The 3,793-nt window shown below is 54.2% G+C and overlaps 1 protein-coding gene across 1 annotated transcript; it reads right to left on the minus strand.

The window, feature by feature from the left end:
- Positions 1–449: 449 nt before the first annotated feature.
- LOC141022672 (uncharacterized) lies at positions 450–1,808 on the minus strand. The gene has a single exon (XM_073498934.1). The coding sequence runs from the start codon at positions 1,806–1,808 to the stop codon at positions 450–452; it is 1,359 nt and encodes a 452-aa protein (XP_073355035.1).
- Between the last annotated feature and the right edge of the window lie 1,985 nt (positions 1,809–3,793).

Consider the following 3,793-nt stretch of genomic DNA (forward strand, 5'->3'; position numbering starts at 1 on the left):
GTAATTTCTCATCGCAAACAATTCATCCGAGTCGGCTGTTTGCCACGTATCACACACATCTTGTTAAGTTGAATCATTTCTGTTGTGTTCCCTAATCGAAAACAGTTTGTCCGAGTGAACCATATGCCGTATATCAGACACACCTTGATCTGGCTAACCGTTTTTGTTGCACTCCCTAATAGCAAACAGTTCATCGAAGCGAACTGTATGCCAATATATCGCATACACATTGATATGGCTGCATGTTTCTGTTGTTCTGCCTCATCGCAAACAGTTCAAATGGATTAATCGTGTGCCCTACATCACACATGCAACTAAAATCTGAACCGTGTTTGATGGCTCTGCCGTCGCAAATGTCTTGCACCTTTTTTGATGGTTTTTTACATCCCCGTTTGCGATTAATGCATCGCACACAATTTCGTCAAAGGGTCTCTGGTCGTAGTGTCGCGTTAGCAGCAACCTGTAGTAGTGATGATTCGCTGGAAGGTGGCACCAACGCTTCTCAGCCCGAAGGGCATCCAGGTGTAGTAGTACACACCACACAAGGAGATGAAGGTCGTCTTCTCGACATCTTCTGCCGCCATCTTGATCTGGTGGTAGCCTGAGAAAGAGTCCAAGAAGCACATCAGATCACACTCCACAGTATAGTCCACGATCTGGTCGATGCGCGGGAGCGAGAAAGGATCTTGAGGACATGCCTTGTTGAGGCTCATGAAGTCAACGCACATGCACTCTCGTCCGCCCTTCTTGGGGACGACAATTGGGTTGGCGAGCCACCCCGGATGCTGCACCTCCCATATGACCCCAGCTTCGTGTAACTCCCGCACCTCTTTGACAATGAACGCCTGCTTCTCCTGTGCCTGATGTCGCACCTTATGCTTTACCGGACGGGTGTTGGGGCACACCGCCAGGTGGTGCTCAATTACCTCCCTCGGGTCGCCGACCAGATCAGACACCTTCCACGCGAACACGCCCTTGTTCGCCCGGAGGAACCGGAAGAGCGCCTGCTCCTGATTCGAGGGCAGGCCGGTGCCGATAGTGAAAGCAGGGCCCAGGTTGTCATCGTCGACGGGCACCCTCTTCGTCTCGGTGCGGTCCTGGGAGAACAGCTGCTTCTTCCTCGCGGGCGCGGCCTCGGGAGCCCTCAGGGTCCCTTCGATGTCCGGGCGTGAGGCCGTCGGGGCCCTGTGGGCGAGCTTGAGTGCTTGAAACACATCCTCCTTATCTCCGGCCATAGTGATGACGCCGCTGCTGCCTGACATTTTGATGATGTTGTAGCCCGGGTGGGTCACCGCCATGAATTTGGCGAGATCGGGGGATGCCAAGATGACGTTATAAGGGAGGCCGATGCGGAACACATTGAAGTTGATGAGCTCGATACGGTAGTTGTCGCGCTTGCCGAAGGCGACGGGAAGGCGCACGTGCCCCAGGGGGGTGGCGGAGCCTTTTGTCTCCCCGGAGAATGGCCTGGTGGGTAGGAGCTGATCATATGGCACCAGAAGCATCTCAAATGTCTGAACGGAGAGCACATTGAGGCCAGCGCCGCCATTGATGAGGGTCTTGGTGATGGTGAGGTTGCTGATGGTGGGCGTGCATAGCATGGGGAGCTCATAGGTAGCGGCCACAGACTCAGGGTGATCCCTGGAGCCGAAGGTGATGGCGACCTCACACCGCGCGTGGCCCCGCGGGGTCTCAGGCTGAGGTCGAGCGGCGTTCACGCGACAGAAGAGCTGCTTAGCATGGCGACCGGATGCAGGCACTTGAGATACGCCGAGGATGCACGCGACCACGTGGGGCCCCAGAGTCATGAAGCATGCGATGAATTGGTTGTGGAGCTCTCCCCAAGAGGACACCGAGGCCTTCGAGAGCCCGTGGAGTCAAGAACATGGAGCTTCCATGAGGGCTAGAGGAAGCCAGTTCGCCATGGCCTTTTCATCGCCACTTGCCGCCAAGATGCCCTGGGCATATAACTGGAGGAACTCCTCAAGGTCGGCCGCACCGTCATAGCGCGGGGGAAACACTGGCCTAAACCTCACCGGCCACCGCACCCGGCATAGGTCAGGAGTGAAGGCCGGGCAACCCGCAACGATGCCGGGGACGACGAGTCAAGCAGCGGGGCGGACGACATCAACCATGATGGTGATGAGGCAAAGAGGAGCGAAGCAGAAGGAAGAACCTTGACACGCCCCTACCTGGCACGCCAAATGTCGAAATCAGGTCTCTGCGGACCCAAACAAGGTTCAAACTCTGGGGCGTGTGCGAAGATCTAGCCTAGCTGAAGCCCCAAGCTCATCACCTCATGGCTTGGCCTCGTCGAGTTCGTGTGAGCGGGGAGAAGAGTGGATACAATAGTTTACCCAGGTTCGGGCCACCTTGCAGTGTAAAACCCTACTCCCGCTTTGTGGTGGATTGCCTCTTGAGGAGGATGAGTCTGAACTAGTACAAGGGAGAGCTGCCTCAGTAGAGCTCAGGGGGGGGGAGGCGGTGAGTGGATCAGATCCAACCTCCGGTCCCTCTCTACGGTGGAGACTAGCCTATGTTTATAGTGGCCATGGTCCTCTTTCCTCATAACTTAGGCGGGAAGGGATACCACAATGGCCAATTTGAAAGGGGACAAGAGTACATCTTATCTTGACAAAAGGTGGTCCTCGCCCGCAAAGCTTCTGGTCGTGACACAGTGGTTGGCTCTATGATGGCATCCGTCCTTCCGAGCTCGTGGCCTTGGTCTTATTGCACTGGAATGGAAAACTTTGGGGGATCCCTTGGGAATCCGCGTAAGTCCTTGCCTCCTTAGCATGAAAGAGGAAACTGTCCTGGACTGCGTCCGCTGGCACTCGCCTGGCCTTGGTCGTCATGGCTCACGTCATCACGCGCCTCGCGAGGTGAGGTCCTTGCATAGAGATCTCCGCTCCTCAGGAGGCAGCCTCGGGGACCTGCTCCTCACGGGGCCTTGGTGATGTAGGGTGGAACCCTATACGACCGATCTTTCACGAAAGGAGCGGATCCCGCGAAGAACACGAAGAACCCAAGGGGAAATCACGAAGGGAAATAGAAGAGAAACACTCAAACCAACGAGATTAGGTCACACATATCCTAGATCCGAGTACACATAGATATCACACGGTCCAAATCCAACAAGGGACGATACATAGGGTAACCGATTCTTTTCCGTGAGGAGGTCTTGAGGTCTTTGATATGTCTCCAACGTATCTACTTTTCCAAACACTTTTTCCCTTGTTTTGGACTCTAACTTGCATGATTTGAATGGAACTAACCCAGACTGACGCTGTTTTAGCAGAACTGGCATGGTGTTATTTTTGTGCAGAAATAAAAGTTCTCGGAATGACCTGAAAATCCACGGAGACACGTTTTGGAATTAATAAAAAATACTAGCGAAAGAATCAGCATCAGGGGGCCCACACCCTGTCCACGAGGGTGCAGGGCGTGCGCCCCTGCCTCATGGCCCCCCTGGGACTCCATCGACCTCAAACCCAACTCCATATATTCACGTTTGGGGAGAAAAAAATTTAGAGAGAAGGATTCATCGCGTTTTATGATACGGAGCCGCCGCCAAGCCCTAATCTTCCTCGGGAGGGCAGATCTGGAGTCCATTCGGGGCTCCGGAGAGGGGAATCCGTCGTCGTCGTCATCATCAACCATCCTCCATCAACAATTTCATGATGCTCACTGCCATGCATGAGTAATCTCATCGTAGGCTTGCTGGACGGTGATGGGTTGGATGAGATTTACCATGTAATCGAGTTAGTTTTGTTAGGGTTTGATCCCTAGTATC

This window comes from Aegilops tauschii, chromosome 5, assembly GCF_002575655.3.
Source record: "Aegilops tauschii subsp. strangulata cultivar AL8/78 chromosome 5, Aet v6.0, whole genome shotgun sequence".
In the NCBI taxonomy this organism is placed as follows: domain Eukaryota; kingdom Viridiplantae; phylum Streptophyta; class Magnoliopsida; order Poales; family Poaceae; genus Aegilops; species Aegilops tauschii.